The sequence below is a fragment of the Dermacentor silvarum genome, chromosome 2, assembly GCF_013339745.2.
Source record: "Dermacentor silvarum isolate Dsil-2018 chromosome 2, BIME_Dsil_1.4, whole genome shotgun sequence".
NCBI classification, from domain to species: domain Eukaryota; kingdom Metazoa; phylum Arthropoda; class Arachnida; order Ixodida; family Ixodidae; genus Dermacentor; species Dermacentor silvarum.
In genome coordinates, this window is record NC_051155.1 from 9,502,263 (window position 1) to 9,520,334 (window position 18,072).

General features: G+C 50.2%; 2 protein-coding genes across 2 annotated transcripts in view; both read left to right on the forward strand.

Annotated features, from left to right (window-relative positions):
• Nucleotides 1-10,138, forward strand: part of LOC119441309 (brahma-associated protein of 60 kDa-like) — a 99,990-nt gene extending 89,852 nt beyond the window's left edge. The window contains exons 11-12 of the mRNA XM_037705932.2: nt 8,125-8,247; nt 9,951-10,138. Of these exons, the coding sequence (XP_037561860.1) occupies nt 8,125-8,247; nt 9,951-10,106 (279 nt within the window). The 3' untranslated portion in view covers nt 10,107-10,138. The remainder of the gene's footprint in view (nt 1-8,124; nt 8,248-9,950) is intronic.
• LOC119439895 (very long-chain specific acyl-CoA dehydrogenase, mitochondrial) overlaps nt 1-18,072 on the forward strand; it is a 444,311-nt gene that overhangs the window by 343,094 nt on the left and 83,145 nt on the right. The gene's annotated exons all lie outside the window — the stretch shown is intronic.

Sequence of the window (18,072 nt, forward strand, 5' to 3'; positions counted from 1 at the left end):
TGATAATGAGAAAGAATTCACAGAAGAATAAAATTGGGTTGGAGTGCATACGGCAGGCTTTGCCAAATACTGACTGGGAGCTTACCACTGTCGTTGAAAAGAAAAGTGTACAATCATTGCATTCTACCGGTGCTAACATATGGGGCAGAAACTTGGAGGTTAACAAAGAAGCTCGAGAACAAGTTAAGGACCGCACAAAGAGCGATGGAACAAGAAATTTTAGGACTAACGTTAAGAGACAGGAAGAGAGCGGTGTGGATCAGAGAACAAACGGGGATATCCGATATTGTAGTTCACATTAAGAGGAATAAATGAAGCTGGGCAGGCCGTGTAATGCGTAGGATGGATAACCGGTGGAACATTATGGAATGGATACCAAGAAAAGGAAAGCGCAGTCGAGGACGGCAGAAAACTTGATGTGGCGTTGAAGTTAGAAAATTTGCAGGCGCAAGTTGGAATCAGCTAGTGCAAGACAGGGGCAATTGGAGATCACAGGGAGAGGGCTTCGTCTTGCAGTGGACATAAATATAGGATGATGATAATGATGATCAGGTCTCCTGTGAGTATCTGACCTAGATAAACATACTCCTGTACAGACTCTAGAGGCTGACTGGCGATTCTTGTTCCCTTGCCAGGCTGTTGAACATTATTTTTGTCTTATGCATATTAATCTTCAACCCCACTCTTGCACTTTCTCGGTTAAGGTCCTCAATCATTTGTTGTAATTCGTCCTCATTGTTGCTGAATAGGACAATGTCATCTGCAAACCGAAGGTTGGCAAGATATTCACCGTTGATCCTCATTCCTAAGCCTTCCCAGTCTAATGGCTTGAATACTTCTAAGCATGCAGTAAATAGCATAGGAGAGATTGTGTCTCCTTACCTTACCCGTTTCTTAATAGGTAACTTTCTACTTTTCTTGTGAAGAACCAAGGTAGCTGTGGAATCTTAGTAGATATTTGCCAAGATATTCACGTATGCATCCTGTACTCCTTGATTACGCAATGCCTCTATAACTGCTGGTATCTCTACTGAATCATGCGGTGTTTGTGCAGTGGCAAACACAAGAATAAGGGGCTATAAAGACAAATAAACATGAAGCATGCTGGGTGTTCCTGTGATAGTCATGTTTGTTCCGAGTGCCGCATTAATGTTGTTACGATCGGCCAGCGGGGGTGGCGAACTTCGAGCCACTTCTGATTTCCTGTGACGAATTGCTTCATGATGCTAAAGATATGTCCCACGGGAAAGACCAGCGGCGACACCATCGTGAGACACATTTCAGCGAATACATGGTTGCTGGATGTCACCGGGCCGCCGGCCAAGGAATGCCTGGGAAAGTGTGTTCGACGCTATTTCGTTGTGGCCGCTGCTAGCCGCCAAGGCCGTCGAACAGACGAACCCGCTAATGGCTGGGCCATCCCAGGAACCAAGACGCGCCAGATTGGGTTAAGCGTGAAGCTTCCAATTTACGAACGTCCCCTCCGTTCTCTGTGACAGTGAGCTGTGTGCGCCCGAGGCTACTGTTCCAAGTGTGTTCAGGGAACAAAGGCGCCGGAGTGATGATGCGTTACCCTCGCCCTCAAGGTGGAACCTTCGGTGACTTTCGATGCTCCGGTTGGAGGAAGGTGTGCCCGCAGGTTTCCCTGGCCTAGGGATCTGCGGAGGACAGCGGGGATTTAAGCGGACATTTGCGGCTCGTCTAGAGTGGTCTCCCTCCTACTCTGACATGTAGTTAGTGCTCTCCCAGAACGATGTAGTCTACTCAGATGTAGTAGCGCTGACATGCTACTATGCACTGTGCTTCGCTCTCTGGCCAGTATGTGTATCCCCATGTCCTGTAAATAAGTTTGCCTTTCTGATGTAAATGAATCCCCTGTTCCGTTTCCCCTAACTCTTGACCTAGTACTCATCACAAAGGGAACAACCCTCATCAAGTCTGCTCGGACGACTGCGTGGGCCCGCTTAGCCTCCGTGTGACGGCCCCGGTAGCGTAGGCCAGCTACCCGTTATGAGATCACCGGTGGTGTAGGCTAGAGAGCGACCCTGTTGTGACGCCACACTCGGAGACCACGATTCCCAAATCCTACAATGTGTAAAAAGCTGGCTCCTCTATATTTATTCACTTTTTCAGTTAATGTTGAGCCCACATGGTGTGGAGGTGTAGGTTTGACACTGCACCAAGTGCTTATCGCTGTGCCAAATCAGCGTTTTGCCTGCGCCAAGATCTGCACCAAAAGTTGAAATGGCTGTTCCACCACTGTTTCTGGTGCTTTGTTCTCTCAATGATGATGATCAGTGGACTTTGCGCAAAGTTGGTGTGATGGCAAATACTGTCTCACCTAGCAAAGTTTATTAGTTGCTACTATTTTCGTTGCCGTCTAAAAACTGGATTGCTGGAAACATGGCGCTATTGCTGCCATAGTGACACAGTAACTGAATCCATCAGCCTCGCATGTTAGGTGGGGGGTGACTTTGATGCAAGGGATATTGGCAAAAGGAGATTGCTCTATATAGAATAATAATGGTATCTAAAAAAATAAATGTCAAAAGAAATTCGGAACATGTTTCACAGATAAATAGTCCAAGAACACTTTTCTAAAAAAATTATTCAGCACAAAGTCGTTCTTTGGTACTAATTATGAAAAAATTTTGTCTTTCTGGTGCTTATGCCATGCAGTGAAGCAGTCGCTTTACTTCGTGACGTAGACTGTCCAAACAAGATGGAAGTTGTGGGGATGCGCGACTCTCACACGTCTCCTGTAATCCGGCTTCTCCGCATGGCTAAGCGGTCGTGGTGGTTGGGGCACATTGCGAGAGATGGTGCGAGTGTCGCGATGGTGACGCCACCGAATGGCGGGGCGACTTGGGAGAAAAAGGTCGAAGGCGAATACTGGCTTGGGATCGGCAACCAACCCGCATGAACGCTTCGTGCGTGCGAGGGCCCGCTTCGCGGGACCGTCTCGCGAGGCTAAGAGCAGGACAGTGGTATGGACGAACACGGATTGTTCAAACGCGCCACCATTCGCGTGACCGTGCACGTGAACGACTAGGCGATGGTGTCACAGCATGGGGCGAACATATTCGCTCACTATCGGGTCGCGGTGAGTCGGACTTCCTTGATTTATGGCGCGCCCGTGTGAATGTTCTATTGGTAGTAATTCGGCTAGTGTGTATTAGTGTATGAAAGGTGCAATAAATGCCCTTTTGATTGTTTGCACTACTGTGTTGTCGTTCGTTTGTCCCAAGAGCATGTGTGAGACCCGCCCATCTGGCTGCCCAACGTGGACCTCTTGGGGCATTGGACGATAATTTTGAGAGTTTTGCTCGGTTCGACACAACCCTTGTTTCAACCGAAGCGTATTCCTAGCGTGGATTTTGATCGCTAGCGTCGGCGGCGTGCTTTCTTGAGCGAGGCTGCGGTTGCTGTAGCGTGTTGGAACTTTTCAACATGCTACAGTGTTTCGCGAGTGTTTTGTTGAAGTACACTCGTCGGTACGAGAGCCACATGGTCTGCATCCTGGGAGAGCGAGGCCTAGCGCCTGCGGAGCATTGGCAAGCCAGAAGCGAGTGAGTACGGAAGCCTCGTGGGTGGTCCGAATTTCTTATGTAAATAGCTTCTTCTATCTCTTTGTCTTCGGAAGTCGCGGCTCAGGGAGCCGGGTGGCCGTGGGCCACGGGTGCCGCTACGGGCTGTCTGGTATTGCGGCCTGGCACCGGGCGCTCCGACACCGTCTGGGACGGTGGGCGCCGTCAACTCGAATGCTGTGTGCACCGAGTGACGTAGGCCTACGTCTCCTCGCGGCTGCCTGTTGTGCCCATTCTGGGTTTTGTTTTTTTGGATGCCGGTTGTTGTGAAGGTAGCGACGCATTAGGCTTAAGGCTTTACGAAGCCGCCTGTCGCACGTGGAGGGACACAACCTGGTGGGCCGTGGTGCTGAGGTGTGGCACTTTGCTTCCCTCATTCTAGTTAGCCTCGCACGAATTGAAATTACTCGTTCAACTCAAGAAAGCAAGCTTTGTTCACGTGAACTTAGCATCTGAAATGCCGCCCGAAATTTTGCTAGCCGAACTGAACATCATACCACGTGGGCGATGTGCATGCCAAATTCTTCTCCCTGGCACTAATTTAGTGTTTGTCGAGTGCATCGAGTGTACGCAGCGTGAGCTGCGTACCAACGTGCCATCGTATCTACAGAGGTGGTGCTGTGACCAACGGACACCAGCGGTGAACCCCTGAGACATTGTCGGCTCGCATGTTGTGGATAACGCGTGGACATTTCCTCGGCGCGGCCACTGTCGCATGTACTAACTTGCGTTCACGACGCGCGCGTTGATAGACCGTGTGACATGTTTCGCCGGAGTTTGTGTAGTGATTACGGGCTGTCTGGTATTGCGGCCTGGCACCGGGCGCTCCGACACCGTCTGGGACGGTGGGCGCCGTCAACTCGAATGCTGTGTGCACCGAGTGACGTAGGCCTACGTCTCCTCGCGGCTGCCTGTTGTGCCCATTCTGGGTTTTGTTTTTTTGGATGCCGGTTGTTGTGAAGGTAGCGACGCATTAGGCTTAAGGCTTTACGAAGCCGCCTGTCGCACGTGGAGGGACACAACCTGGTGGGCCGTGGTGCTGAGGTGTGGCACTTTGCTTCCCTCATTCTAGTTAGCCTCGCACGAATTGAAATTACTCGTTCAACTCAAGAAAGCAAGCTTTGTTCACGTGAACTTAGCATCTGAAATGCCGCCCGAAATTTTGCTAGCCGAACTGAACATCATACCACGTGGGCGATGTGCATGCCAAATTCTTCTCCCTGGCACTAATTTAGTGTTTGTCGAGTGCATCGAGTGTACGCAGCGTGAGCTGCGTACCAACGTGCCATCGTATCTACAGAGGTGGTGCTGTGACCAACGGACACCAGCGGTGAACCCCTGAGACATTGTCGGCTCGCATGTTGTGGATAACGCGTGGACATTTCCTCGGCGCGGCCACTGTCGCATGTACTAACTTGCGTTCACGACGCGCGCGTTGATAGACCGTGTGACATGTTTCGCCGGAGTTTGTGTAGTGATTACGGGCTGTCTGGTATTGCGGCCTGGCACCGGGCGCTCCGACACCGTCTGGGACGGTGGGCGCCGTCAACTCGAATGCTGTGTGCACCGAGTGACGTAGGCCTACGTCTCCTCGCGGCTGCCTGTTGTGCCCATTCTGGGTTTTGTTTTTTTGGATGCCGGTTGTTGTGAAGGTAGCGACGCATTAGGCTTAAGGCTTTACGAAGCCGCCTGTCGCACGTGGAGGGACACAACCTGGTGGGCCGTGGTGCTGAGGTGTGGCACTTTGCTTCCCTCATTCTAGTTAGCCTCGCACGAATTGAAATTACTCGTTCAACTCAAGAAAGCAAGCTTTGTTCACGTGAACTTAGCATCTGAAATGCCGCCCGAAATTTTGCTAGCCGAACTGAACATCATACCACGTGGGCGATGTGCATGCCAAATTCTTCTCCCTGGCACTAATTTAGTGTTTGTCGAGTGCATCGAGTGTACGCAGCGTGAGCTGCGTACCAACGTGCCATCGTATCTACAGAGGTGGTGCTGTGACCAACGGACACCAGCGGTGAACCCCTGAGACATTGTCGGCTCGCATGTTGTGGATAACGCGTGGACATTTCCTCGGCGCGGCCACTGTCGCATGTACTAACTTGCGTTCACGACGCGCGCGTTGATAGACCGTGTGACATGTTTCGCCGGAGTTTGTGTAGTGATTACGGGCTGTCTGGTATTGCGGCCTGGCACCGGGCGCTCCGACACCGTCTGGGACGGTGGGCGCCGTCAACTCGAATGCTGTGTGCACCGAGTGACGTAGGCCTACGTCTCCTCGCGGCTGCCTGTTGTGCCCATTCTGGGTTTTGTTTTTTTGGATGCCGGTTGTTGTGAAGGTAGCGACGCATTAGGCTTAAGGCTTTACGAAGCCGCCTGTCGCACGTGGAGGGACACAACCTGGTGGGCCGTGGTGCTGAGGTGTGGCACTTTGCTTCCCTCATTCTAGTTAGCCTCGCACGAATTGAAATTACTCGTTCAACTCAAGAAAGCAAGCTTTGTTCACGTGAACTTAGCATCTGAAATGCCGCCCGAAATTTTGCTAGCCGAACTGAACATCATACCACGTGGGCGATGTGCATGCCAAATTCTTCTCCCTGGCACTAATTTAGTGTTTGTCGGCTCGCATGTTGTGGATAACGCGTGGACATTTCCTCGGCGCGGCCACTGTCGCATGTACTAACTTGTGTTCACGACGCGCGCGTTGATAGACCGTGTGACATGTTTCGCCGGAGTATGTGTAGTGATTTAAGGTTGGGGGGGATGTGGGGATGCGCGACTCTCATGCGTCCCCTGATGTTGTTTTCCCCGCATAGCTTGCGTCTCCTGTAATCCGGCTTCTCCGCGTGGCTAAGTGCCGGCGGCGGTTGTGGTGGGTGCGGCGCATTGTCAGAGATGGCGCAAGTATCGCGATGCTAACGCCACCGAACGGCGGGGTGACTTCGGAGAAAAAGGTCGAAGGCGCTTCCTCTTTGGCTTGGGATCGGCGACCAACATGCACGAACGCTTCGTGCGTGCGCCGGCCCGCTTCGCGGGACCGTCTCGCGAGGCTAAGAGCAGGACACCAGTATGGACGAACACGGATCATTCGAACGCGCCACTGTTCGCGTGACCATACACGGGAACGACTAGGCGATGGTGTCGCAGCATGGGGCGAACATATTCGCTCGCTATCGGGTCGCGGTGAGTCGGACTTCTTTGATTTGTGGCGCGCCCATGTGAATGTTCTATTGGTAGTAATTCGGCTAGTGTGTATTAGTGTATGAAAGGTGCAGTAAATGCCCTTTTGATTGTTTGCACTACTGTGTTGTCGTTCCTTTGTCCTAAGAGCATGTGTGAGACCCCACAAAGTTCACAGGGAAATGGAGGCTTGAAGTGATGAGCACTAGTCGAACAAGAAATGTCGCTGGAGTCAGCGTTTCGACAAATGGCTCGCGTATTGTTTTCCGACTGGATGTATCAGTGTTTTGTAAAAAATGTGGTTGATCCCTCTTATATAGGAATCGGTATAGAACACGAAAGTGAAACGTATTTTTCGAAGAAACACCCCGTATAGTGTAGCGTTATAATAATAACTGTGCATACGATCGTTTGTAAGTGCAACGAAATCATATTCTTTCGATTACGCTTTGCACCTCAACCAACGCTCCGCAGAACGAAACGGGCTGGGACAGCCCTTTGGCGTCTGTCGCACACGCGCGCGTTGGCTAGAGACGCCGCTCGGCATAGCACGGTCCGTACGGCTATCGCCGTCTGGTGGCCGCCGGCGGAAGGCATCATTCTCCGTGCCACCGGAAAGCCCGCGGTCGGCACACTAGTAAGTATATTCTAGGCACTATAGTCGTAGTGCTGAGACCACCGAAGCGTTCACTGTCGGTGCGCGTTAGTGTCATAATGCAGTACTTCTCTTTTCTGCTCGTAGGCGGCGGCACCGCCCCGAGCAAGAGCGCGGGTACACGGAGGAGTGTTAGATATATAAGGCGCGTCTGTGTAGCTCTCTGCAAATGCGTTTATGGCGCAATGGGTTAAACGCTCGGCGATCTATCGTCGCGGACCGAGAGGTCGTGGGTTCGATTTCCAAATTTTGCATGTTTGTGGAACTTTTTCTTCTGGTTTCTTTCTTTGTATTATGTTCTATGACGTATTTCCGTGACGGAAATACGTCAGTGAAGTCTTGGTGGACCCCGGCATAAAACACTTTCGTGTTAAAAAAACCTGCGCACGTTTTTTGAATGATGCGCAAATTTACGAGCTTCTAGTAAACTCTGTTTCTGAGGATTTTGATGTTGATTACAAAGTGTCTTCAAGGGCGATTGACAGTGAAAAAGAGGCCATGTTGCCTGAGGAATGCTAATTATCTGAATTAAAATCAATTAGCATGTATATTTATTATTGAATTTCAGATTTAAATATTTGCAAAATGTTCAGCATCATATCACTGATAAATAGCATTTCAATTAAAAGCCTGCTGATGTGTTAATTTGACAGAAATTCAATTTGTTCACTCAGAGGGTTTGTGGCCTCTGTCTTGCAGATTCATGAGACCGTGGAGACCATCAACCAGCTGAAGACCAACCGAGAGTTTTTCCTCAGCTTTGCAAAGGACCCCCAGCAGTTCATCAGCAAGTGGCTGGTCTCTCAGATGCGAGACCTCAAGGTGGGTGTCGCATGCTGCGCAGCCCTGTGGCGTAATAGTCCGCTGGTGCATCTCATGAATGGCAGAGTCGGGATACCAGGAAAGTGGGGACCACCATTTTTTTTTTTCTGTCGCACGGGGAGAGCCTTACTGGCCCTGTATGTAGCATGGCTTCTCGCACGTTCTGTAGCATAAGGGGACACGTGGCTTCCGTTGCTTTCTCACTGGAGGCTGCTGGCAGTGGAACCACTGCATTTGTCGCACAGGCAAGCATAGTGGCTTTGGCTGCACGCTTTTCCTTCTTCCCTCTGCCCCGCCTTTTTTATTGGGGCAGCCCTATAATTTCAGTGTGCATTTGATTTGGTGATGTGCACAGCATCTCAATGCTCGAACATATCATCTGTCCATCCGAAGGACATGTTTATTCCTGTAAAGCTACAGGAACCTCGTTCATACGCTTTGGAAAATAACGCGAGAAAAAGCATACTAAGCAGGAAAACGTACGATTTGAAATGACTGAAAAAATTGACACACTGTGAAGCATCGTGCAAATCATTGCGGCACGAGACACCAACGTGCATCTAGCTGGTGGGGCTCCGGCGGCGTTTTGTTGTTTTCCTATTGCGTAGTGTTTTAAGACGGCGACGGGGGACCGAAACGAAATCGAGCTGGTGGACGACACCTGTTGCCGCTAGAGCGAAACGTGACTATGGTGCCTCGATGATGAGGCACGCTAAACATGACGCTCTCGGCGTGCCGCATGCAGCGAGGAATGGCGGTGCGTTTGGGTTATCGCCTGCTAAAGGAGTGGTCGCATCCAATGGCACTACGCCCCACGCGCTGCGAACCGATAGATGCTTATTGCAATAGGGTTGGTGGCGATGGCTGTGAATGCGGCGTGTGACAATCGTGGAGGTGATTCGCTGATACCGTAATAAGAAACTGAGCGCATGCCAGCATTTTACGCGAGATGGGCAGGTGAGCATTCCGGTGAAGCTGCAGCGGTGGGCGGCTACTGTTCTCAATCGCACGTACCTTGCACATTTTCTTGTTTACGTGAGTGCTAACGGCTGGAAAACGCATCATACGATCGCAGTTTGGCGATGTACTGAGCGTTGGTGCCGAAAAATTGTGTTTTCCAGGAACGTGCAAACTGGTAGAAAATAAGAATAGCTCAGTTGGGTAATTTTTTGTGTTCTTGATAGCGAATGTTGGTGCCAGGAAATCGCAGGTAACGGGATTATATCAAAAAGGTTCTGCTTGGATTTACTGTCTAGCAAGGGTAGCTGCTGTGGATCTCCCTTGCACAAAATTGCTCCCATCACGGCACAGCATCATTTGTGCACTGCCTCCATGTTGGAAACTACTTTGACTACATGAAGCAAGGGACGTGCTGCTGAGGATGACACTACACTATTCTGTCATTTGCAGTCTTTCTCCGTCGTGCGAATGCTGTCCCATAAAACACAGAAAGAGCTAAAAAAAGGCCTAAAATACTGCTTTAATGGATAAGCAAACCATCTTAAGTCTCAGTTTAAACATTATTTGGATGCACATTTCTAGTAAACCTCCTCTAGCTGTACTAATGCCACAATATTAGATGTCTAGAGAACTTCTTGAAGAAATTTTTTAGACCTTTATTTCCACTTGCAAATAAATTCGACATAAGTAACTTGGGTAAGACTTCTGGTAAGACTTCTGTATCTTTTGTGTTGTGTGTGCAGACAATGACAGACGTGGTGGGCAGCCCCGAAGAAGAGCGCCGTGCAGACTTCTACTACCAGCGCTGGGCCCAGGAGGCAGTGTGCCGCTACTTCTATGGCAAGGTGCAGCAGCGCCGAGCCGAGCTGGAACAGGCACTCGGCATTCGCAATGCCTAGTTCCCCACTAATAAAGAGAGACTAGCCCATCATGTCTTTGTCGCTAGGTTAGCAGACGTGATAAGCTGAACTGGAATGGTTCAACTGTGCCGTAGTTTCTTGTTTTCTGATGCAAGAGAAACACTTAAAGGGACCGTGAAACGATTTTGTACAAACGTACTGAGTCGTTAGGGTAGGTCCTTCTGATCATTAATTGACGCATCTAAGTGCTCCACGTAAAGCGTGTAACTTATTATAAGGCTTTAAAAAGGCACATCGCTACCAATCACAGCACGCCAATCGGCTGAGTTTTCAGCCGCCCCTGGCCAAGTGACGCGATTTGACCATATGACGTCAGTAGGGCGAGCTATCTGATTGGCTGCCCAGGGCCGCATCATCGATTATTTTTCTAACATTATGGTGAACAAATGTTGTCCGTAATAGCTGAAATGTTAGTTAATTTGTTTTTATAAAAACAACGTAACAGAAAGAGAATGCACAAGGACATGCATCACTGCACAAAAAGCACTTCCAGCACATAGCAAGTGTTGTGTTATGGGCTGCAAACAGCGATCGGCGACATGTCAACCTGCGACACCGTGTCCCTCTGCAAGGCAAACATTCAAGCGAGTGAAGTAGATGCATCACTGGTTGTCGGTATCCGATCGGCACCAGCATCTACGCATTTGCAGCAGTCACTTCACACCGAAGGATTACTATATACCACAATAGTGTTTCACGTGTCCGGTATTCAGGTAAATGCAAGCGCAAACTGACCGGGCCTGGGTGTTTTATGGGATGAGCGGACGTGCAAACGTGCACGGCCTGGACAGTGCAGCTGCCGTCCAGGCCGTTCAGAGCTCAACCAAACACAGAACTAATATGGCAGTAATCAAGTGTATTCTACTTTGCTGCTGGTGTAAATGTTTTGGCAAGAGCGTAATTGTGAACACACTGTTTTTTGAGATGTTACAGCAATATTAGCTTTTGTGTGGCTGTCTAGGCTTTGCTCCACCAGGTGGCTGGACCATGCAGACCGCTCACGTAGGCTCACGTCTGCGCTAAAGCACTGTCATCACAGCAATACGTAGTAGTATGGAGGGGCCTCACTGGCTGTTTTATACGCCTCCACCATAAGTCAAAACGCGGCTCACCTGTGGTTACCAGAACACCGGACACGCTTGGCGCTGTGACGGAATGCTTGCAACGCACGCTACTTCGATAGCTCTCACTTGGGATCGACAGCCAAGCGGCTGGTGGAGAGGCTTCGCGCGCTGGCTCTAAGGCAACCGGTGAAGTAGACACGACATCCCATCATGACACAGAGCCAGTGAAGGCAGAGCTTAGCCCCCAGCGCTCGGCAAACGAGGTGAGAATACAGACAGACAAGGAACTTTATTGAGGGTCCTGAGAGGCTCCGATGCCCCCTTTTCATGGAGTTGATGAAGCCGCGGGCCCCTCCCGTGGGACGGGAAGGCCAAGCCTCACTGCCGCATCGTGGGCTCTCTGGACAGCCCATACTTGAAGAAAAAGAATGGCTATAGAGGAGAGTAACTTGTAGTCGATCGTAGCTCTCTTAACATGAGACGCTTCATACAAACTGTGGTGTGGATGTTTTACTGTAACTGTACCCTACAGGTCTACAAAATTTGTCTGAACCGTTTCAGGGACCCTTTAATTGCTGCACATTGACACAGGTCTTGATAATTTGTGAGGTCATTACCTTGGCATTCAGGTGTAGCTCGCATGGGAGTTGTTGAGCTATCAGAAAATGTTTTTATCACCGGTGTGAAACCACTGCCTCACCACTGAAACGTATAGTCTCTGTGGCTGAAAAGGAAGAAAAAAAATTACACCATCTTCCCGTAGGGGAACCCTAGTAGTATGCGAAGCAGCCATGGGGTCGACTCAAGGTAGTTTTATCAGCTGTATGAACTTGGACATGCAGCAGCACCAGCAACGCGCAGAACTGTTGTCGACGCCGTCGGCGGTTTGCCCGCGTTCGCACCGAACGCGCGCGGCGTCGATGACTGTTGTCGCTGCCTCTGGGGCAGCCTACCGTCGCGTCTCTAACCTAAGCTGCTTCGCATTATCGCGCGCGGAGCCGCAGGTGTTGCCATTCGTTGCGCAATCCGGCGAGGAAAGGAGCATCGGAGAGGAGAGATGGAGACAAGGAGGGAGAGGAGGATGTGCATGCGCAGTAGGGGTGTGGACGCACGGCGGTTGGATGGATGGAGGGAAGTAGGGAGGGAGGGAGTGACATAGCCCCAAGCATAAGGTGCTTCGCATCTAAAGAATGATGGTCAATCCCTCTTTCATAGGATTCGGTACCCCAGCACGAAAGTAACACGTGTCTTCACAGAAGCTGTTGCATGTTTGCTTCGTGAACTCGCGGTCCGCTGGAAAGGCGCACAATTTGCAAGCCAGCGACCGTGTTGCAGGTTTGCTTGGCGCGCGGCGTCCTGTTGACGAGCGTCATCCTATTGGCGAGTGGCTTCGGCGAAGGTGTGAGCACTCAGGGGCCGTATTCTGAAACATTCCACTTAGCGAAATTTCTTTTTCGCTTTTCAGGCGCGTGATGATTGGCTGTTTTAGCAAAATTGGATGAGTTGATTGGCTGGTTGAGCCTGACGTCATTCAATTTTGCTCAACCAGCCCCAATCAGCGCGTGCCTGAAAGCGAAAAAATAAATTTCGCCGGAGTGGAACGTTTCAGAATACGGCCCCTGGTGCGGCTCTGTAGTGGCTACGGCAGCCAGTCGAGCTGCAACGAGCACAGCTGCAGGAATACCAGTGGCAGAGTTCGCACTGTGTGCAGCGAACGCGCGAAGGAATTCTGCTTCACGCTGGAGTGTCTCTCGCCGAGGCAAAGCGAGATTCGTCAGCGGCGTTGTTGCCTTTCTGCGCCTTTTAGAGCAGCAGTTGTCTTAGGTGGTGCCATCGCAAGCGAAGCAGTAGGCGATGCACTGCAGATGCTCGTTGAAGCCGCAATCCGAAGGCGACGAGGCGTCACAGGCTAATTGCATAGAGGAAGAAATTCAACAATTTCTTTCTCTATGCTAATTGGCTAATCCGATGCTAACTGCTTACACGAGGCCGCAGAAGATGAATTTGTCTGATCTTTGTGCTTGTGGATTTAGACGTTCTTGTGACTTAGTTTATTGAACTTCATATGCCTTCATTGTCGTAAATTTACGAACAATGTATACTTTTTGAAGTGTAGAAGAGGCTGCAAACATGCACAATCGCTGCTAATTCAAACGGTTCACCTTGGCGAGGTGGCTTAATCGAAATGCGCCAAGCGTCTCACTGCACTGGCTTGCCCGTGATAAATTCATGAGGGTGTTCTATGCCGTGTGTCGAGGCGTTCGTCCGTGGCATAATGGTTTCAACATTAGGCTTCTCTTCCAGAGTTCCTGTGTTCGAAGCCTGCTGTCGGACAATATTACTTTTTTAATTGTATGATTATTGTATAATTATTGTGTGAAACTATGCACGAGGCTATACTTAATTGTTTATTCTATGGCTACACCGCGTTGGACCCTCTGCTGTGCTGCGACTACCTAAGCGCTCCCTGTCAGTGCTCGTTAGTGTCACAATTACAGTTAACTAGATGGTCAAAATGCAGTGCTTTGCTTGACCGTTTATAGATGATTCAGTCGTGAAACCCGGGATAAAACACTCTAGTGTTTAAAAATTACGCCAGAAACTACCCTCGATGATCATCGAAGCATTTCTCCCCTGCACGTGGTCAGCCACATGTGCAGGCCGCGACACCCTGATGATGTAAGATGAGAACTAGTGGTGGTCGCAGACGCTACACCCAACTCGTCTTCGAAGAAGTGCTCTTGAAAGCACGAGTCCTGCAAGTGCCGGTCCTCCAATCGGCGCCGCTTGGTCGCGGCGGGCCTGTTGGTGTACTTCGCAATTATGCTGACCCTGTCTTTGCGACCATATCTGGCTGACCCGCACTTTTCATTTTTACCATGAGGCCAGGTGAAACAATGCCGGAGATAATGCAGTCTGTGGTGCAGTGTAGTTAATTTTTTACTACACTCGAACTTCGTTATAACGAAGTTGAAGGGGGAGACGAAATTACTTAGTTATATCGGTTACTTCATTCTGTCCCTTATTGCCATTTATTGCAATATATGCCCAATAGAGTGCACAATTGTAAGCATGAAAATAAGAAGACGGCTTCACGGCCCGAAGAACCGCTACACGGCCACGCATGCGATAAATTTGAAAACAACAACAAACGAATATTCGGCGTGTCAAGCACGCGACTTCTTAGCACCTGATGCGACAGCCTTTAGATAGCTGCTTTCTGTTCCATTGTGATGGTCTTTTGCGACCGCTTTCCACTTGGCCCGTCGCGGTCGAGCAGCACATGGCACACAACACAGCGCTGCGTTGTGTGATCGACGAGGCAAGCGAACTTCGCCGCACCGGCTTCTCTTGGACTGCTCGTGGCCTCCGAGATGGCACCAGTGCGATTGTGGAGGCCGCGCCCAGCTGCCAGCCGGTGTGGCGAGCCACAGGGAGAGGGAGAAGTGAATGAATGCACAACCTGGGCGTGACCCCCGAGATTGCGCCGAGGTGATCTCTGAGGCCAGGCCTGGCTGACTGCGCGCCATAGAGAAACACGGAAGTGAATGCACTGATCTGTAGCACCACCGCACGTAGCCGCGCAGCATGGCGCTACTCGCGCTGGCTTGCGCGTGACCCTCGAGATTGCGCTGGAGAGTAGAAGTGAATGCACTAATCTTTCACACCGCCACATGTTTCACACAGCCAGGCATGCGCAAGAGTGAGATCAGTGAGAAAGTGCGATAGTGAACTGCTGCTTGTGGACAGTGCGCTGCTATGACCAGCGTTGCTCGACGACGTATTCGATGCCGGTAGTTTTGAACTGCCGTGGACGAGTGAGTGCCGACCCCACGGAAAGCGATGTACAGAAGTCAACACACTTCTCTAGAACGCGCGAGCCAGGTTCTCAGGACTGCGCTGGCAATATCTAAAGATGACATGTGGCACAAAATTGGCTGTATGTGAGGTTACGTGACATTTACGTTTTCTATTGATTTCTCTCGACCCGGTGGTCGGCTTAAGCTTTTGTAGCTGCTTTAGCTCTCAGGAGTGTGTTCTAGACAAGTGTGTTGACCTCTGCACTCGCGCGCAACGGCCGGGTAGTTTTAAAACGAAAGCTCTACTAAGCCATGTCTCGCAAGGTCATTCGTCGCGTCGCAATGAACTTGAGCCGCTGGAGCGCAAGTGGTAGGTGTGACGTTACGCCACGTGATCCGCTGCGGAGAGGCGTCGCAGCTGCGCTCGCTCGGAGCCTCGTCGATGCGGTACCACGTGACTCGGCGAAGATTTAACAGCGGTCTCATGGTGCGCCGGCTAGGCCGCCTGTGCATGCGCTTCAGTGCAAACGACATGCTGGATCCAATCATCCAGTAGATATAGCTAGATATACAGCAGGCTGTGAAATATCAAGCAAAGACAGTCTTCGCCACCACTCAAGAAACACAAACAGACACACCATCAGATTTGCAATAAAGCCTAACTCTAATGAAACACTGTGTGCATGGTCTTTGAAAAACCAAGCCAAAGAGACCCTTCACTCGTGATAACTAGGTTTACAAGAGCTAAACCTCGGCCATTTTTTTTTTTGGCGACGAATCTAGTTCGTTATATCCATTGGTAGGACAATTTCACTTCGTTAAAACGAGGTTTTAAATACATGAATCTCTATGGGGATTTCAAGGAGAATTTCATTTGCTTCGTTATATCTCGTTTCGTTATAACGAGGTTCGAGCGTAGTTTTGATGTTCCTTGTGGTAGTTGAGATTGCAAGGTGGCCGATGCATTGTACATGGATTATGCTACAATTCTGGAGACCTCATGTTTAGATACATTAGGTCAACGGTGCCATGCTGGGTGGCGTGTTAAGGAGGGTGAGTAGCAGATTATGAAGGCTGCAGAGAAGTAATCATGGGACTCCAAATTGTGAAGTCTCCTTGTGGCCACATATTTACAAAAACAAGGGATACTCGTACTGGCTGGAGCACGGAGCGCAGTACATAGTAGCATGTCAGTGCTACTACATCTGAGCAGACTACATCGTACTGGGAGAGCACTAGCTACATGTCAGAGCAGAAGGGAGAGCACTCTAGATGAGCCGCAAACGTCAACTTAAATCCTTGCTGTCCTCCGTAGATCCCTATGCCAGGGAAACCTGCGGGCAGACCTTCCTCCAACCGGAGCGTCGAAAGTCACCGAAGGTTCCGCCTTGAGGGCGAGGGTAACGCATAATCACTCTGGCGCCTTTGTTCCCTGAACACACTTGGAAAAGTAGCCTCGGGCGCACACGGCTCACTGTCCCAGAGAAAGGTGCAGACACCCGTAGACAGGGGGTGTCACACTTGACTCAATCTGGCGCGTCTTGGCTCCTGGGATGCTTCGTCTGTCTAACAGCGATGGCGGCTAGCAGCGGCGATAACGAAATGGCATAGAATGCACTTTCCGAAGAGTTTCTCGGTCGGCGACGAAGTAGCAACCAGCAACCACGTATTCGTCGAAACGTGTCTCGCCCATGGTGTCGCCGCTGGTCTTTTCCGTGGGACATATTTTCAACTCCACGAGGCGATTCCCCGCAGGAAAGCAGGGAAGGGTATAAGGTCCCTGCCCCCGCTGGCCTTTCCAAACAACATGATGAGAAAAGACAACTCAATTTACTTATTATATCATTAAATACCTTTTTTTTTCAGCGCCTAACATAAGATGACGCCGCATAACATAAGTTGACGCCGCTATCACTTGCAGTGCAATGTTCAAGTGTGCAGAAAGGTGCACTCGTAAAGTTCACCTGTTAAAATACACCCCCTCACACGTTGTGTTGTTTAGCTTGTTGACGCATGTCTGAATTTGGTAGTGTGGTTAGTTTCATTGTTTCTTAACCTGCTTACTCAAAGTAGTGAGTTACGACCACCAGATAATTATTTACTTTAGCTGTTTCGTGCGACTGCGCTGGCCGATCGGCTTGGTGTCCGACGATAGGATCAACCAAAGATTTCGTCGCCTTCCAAAGAAAGTATGTTCTGTGCAGGGGTGCGATTTCAACACCCGTACGGGTGAGCTTTTGCTGCATCGCTGCTTTTTGCGCTGAAAGCTCAAAATGCCCATCATACGGAATTGCAGGGCACTTGAATATACAGCTCTAATGGCAGGCCACCAAAACAAATTCGCACCTTTGAGAATAAAATGACGTCATTGTGTTTTGAACGGATATGATGTCACATTATTTTTTCTTCCACTGGAAGTGTTCCCTCGTCACAGAGATGGCGCTAACCCCCATGAACCACCATGTTTTGAACATATTGTTACGGGGAGTATTTAATTAACAGTAAACGGCTAGCGTTAAGAGACAGGAAGAGAGCGGTGTGGATAAGAGAACAAACAGGGATAGCCAATATTCTAGTCGACATTAAGCGCAAGAAATGGAGCTGGGCAGGCCATGTAATGCGTAGGATGGATAACCGGTGGACCATTAGGGTTACAGAATTGATACCAAGAGCAGGGAAGGCAGTCGAAGTCCGCAGAAAACCAGATGGGATGATGAAGTTAGGAAATTTGCAGGCGCAAGTTGGAATACGCTAGCGCAAGACAGGGGTAATTGGAGATTGCAGGGAGAGGCCTTTGTCCTGCAGTGGATAAAAAAAAGATAGGCTGATGATGATGATGAAACGGCTCGCGCTTGTCTAGTCAAGACTGCACAGAGCGCACAGGTTAAGTACACGGGTGTTTTCGCATTTCGCCCCATCGAAATGCGGCCGCCGTGGCCAGGATTCGATCCGTGACCTCGTGCTCAGCAGCCCAACACCATCGCCACTGAGCAACCACGACGGTGAGCGTGAGTGGAGGTGAGTGCCAGTGAGTGTGAGTGAAGGTCGTCTTGCTCCGGCGGCGGTCGGCCGTGGGTGTCG